This window comes from Nematolebias whitei, chromosome 14 (assembly GCF_014905685.2).
Source record: "Nematolebias whitei isolate Nwh7 chromosome 14, NemWhi1, whole genome shotgun sequence".
Lineage (NCBI taxonomy): Eukaryota > Metazoa > Chordata > Actinopteri > Cyprinodontiformes > Rivulidae > Nematolebias > Nematolebias whitei.
In genome coordinates, this window is record NC_056511.1 from 15,578,514 (window position 1) to 15,581,187 (window position 2,674).

At 42.7% G+C, this 2,674-nt stretch overlaps 1 protein-coding gene across 1 annotated transcript in view; it reads right to left on the reverse strand.

Annotated features, from left to right (window-relative positions):
- LOC119420498 (ras-related protein Rab-39B-like) overlaps window positions 1-2,674 on the reverse strand; it is a 26,352-nt gene that overhangs the window by 22,870 nt on the left and 808 nt on the right. Inside the window, exon 2 of the mRNA XM_037687904.1 lies at window positions 1,452-1,722. Within this exon, the coding sequence (XP_037543832.1) occupies window positions 1,452-1,722 (271 nt within the window). The remainder of the gene's footprint in view (window positions 1-1,451; window positions 1,723-2,674) is intronic.

Consider the following 2,674-nt stretch of genomic DNA (forward strand, 5'->3'; position numbering starts at 1 on the left):
ATATAGTATATATTTGTTTTACCTTAAGCAATTAAATTTTACAGAATTGTCTGCAACTTTTCACTTTTAAACTCCAACAAGACAGAAGTTAAAAAAAAAGTATGACATCAGACAACACTTATGGCATTACAGTGACCCCCCAGTGTCAGTCACTTTTACTATTTGCCAATTAATTTATATTTTAATCAGGTTTCCAGAAAAGTGTCCTTCAAATCATATTTAGCCTGGGTTGGCTGCCTGCATGTTTAGGGTCACTTTTGAAGATCTACTGACAACTTACAATTACTAATGATCAAGACTGTCATCCATCCATCCATCCATTATCTTTACCCACTTCTTCCTTTTTGGGTCGTGGGGGTCACTGGTGCCCATATCCAGCAGTTACTGTGTAAGAGGCGGGGTACACCCTGGACGGGTCTACAGTCCATCACAGGGACACATAGAGACAAATGAGACAAAACAACCATTCACACTGTCACTCACACCTAGGGACGAGTTATCAATCAGCCCAACATGCATGTTTTTGGTCTGTGGGAGGAAACCGGAGTATCCGGAGAAAACCCACGCATGCACAGAGAGAACATGCAAACTCCACCCAGTAAAACCCACGGCCTGTATTTGAACCAGCGACCTTCTCACTGAGAGGCAACAGCTCTACCAGCTGAGCCACCGTGCACCATTTTTCTAAATGTAGCCTTTGTTTGATTTTCTTTTGTTTGTTGTGTTTTTAGTTTTGATTTGATTATATCATTTGTTTTTCATTCTCACTTTTTTTTAATTCTGTAAAGCACTGAGATTGAAAAAGGGGGCTGTAGAAACATTATTTTAAATTAATTGATTGATTAAATGAAAGCTTAGATTATTGTTTACTGCCAAAAAAATCACCCGTATCACCAGATCAATCAGTGCACATTTAAAGATAAAAAAAAAAGATCTATACAATTTATAACTTGTTTTATACTATAGTTAAGTTTAAACATTGCAAAGACATAAAGTAAAAAAAAAAAATAATAATTCTTCCCTAATGGTTAATGTGTTCTTAAACTAAAAATGTATACAAAGAATTAGTAAAAGTCTGATAAAGGGCGTTCGATAAAAACAGCTGAAGAGACTGAAAACAGGTCAACGATGACGACGTCCATGGAAGATCTGTTTGAGATGGAGAAGCCTGATCGTTCAGCTCCACACTCAGATCTGTTGGGTAAACTGTGCAAGGTGTTTTGTTTACAATGAGTGTGGACCCACATTTCAGACATGACAAAAACTACACAAGTAAACTCCTTCAAGCTACACCATGTCATACAGCTCAGGATGTGCTATGCAATGTAAACCTTCATTTCTTTCTCTTGATCAGGATTTTGGGATGTGTTTGTTTGAGATGACGTCAAGCTGACATGAAACGTATCCCGGCTGATAAAGCCTGTAATGAAACAGTGAAATAAAGTCCAAACCTTCTCCACATTGATGGCGTCACGTGCTGATGTTTCCACGTAGCGCATCCCGTATGCCCTCGCCAGCTTCTCCGCCTCGTGCTGGCTCACCTGACGCTGGGCCTCCAGGTCGCACTTGTGGCCCACGAGCAGGAAGACGATGCTGTGCGGCTGGACGTGGCTCCGTGCCTCCTCCAGCCAGCTGTGGACGTTTTGGAAGGAGCAGCGGTTTGTGATGTCGAAGAGCAACAGGCCGCCCACTGAGTTACGGTAGTAAGCTCTGGTGATAGACCTGGAAGGACATGATGCTCCTGTGAATAACTAGTTTTTTTTTTTTTAAAGTTCATTTGGCACAAGAAGGAAGCTATGGCAGCAAATGAAGAGAAAAGCTTTCATATTTTGATTTAAAAGTATGAAACTGTCAGAGAATGTTTGTTTACGGCCATTCAACCCTGAACACGTCTGATCTCGGAGCTAAGCAGAGTCGGTTCTGGTTAGTACTTGGATGGGAGACTGCCTGGGAATTCCAGGTGCCGTAAGCTTAAAGTCCGATTGGATGGATCAGTGGAAGTGCGTCGGGCTACCATGCAAGAAACGTTGGTTCGAGTCCAAGCTTTGTACTCAACTGTGAATGAAGAGTAAACGGATGCTTTAGATTAGAAAACGTGTTTCAGCAGTGGTTAATTCCTATTTGGGGTTGAGATGGTGTAGAGGTAGGGCAGCCGACTTGGGACCAGAAATTCGCAGTTCGACTCCCAGCCATGCCCACATGCCGTGGTTTCCCTGAGCAAAACACCTAATCCCTAATGACTTCCCGGGCCCTTACATACAGTAGCTGCCCACTGCTCCACCTGGGTGTATCTCACATGTAATGGGTTAAGGATGCTTCTTTTCCTATGATTGACAACAAGAAGCCCAAGACGTAATCAAAACCGTCTCCCAAGACACTGTCTTATTTCTGCCCATGAACCATATGTTTGGGTTAACAGAGTGTGCAGGGTGAGAAGGCTGCAGCTGAAGCAAGGACACCTCCTGAGCTAAGGAGTACCATGCTAACATTGCTACCAGGAGTACCATTTAGTACCATGTTACTAAGAGAACCTCACCGCCAACAGAACCACTTTGCTAACAGTACCATGCTGCTAACAGTACCATGCTGCTAACAGTACCATGCTGCTAACAGTATAATGCTGCTAACAGTATCATGCTGCTAACAGTACCATGCTGCTGCTAACAGTATCATG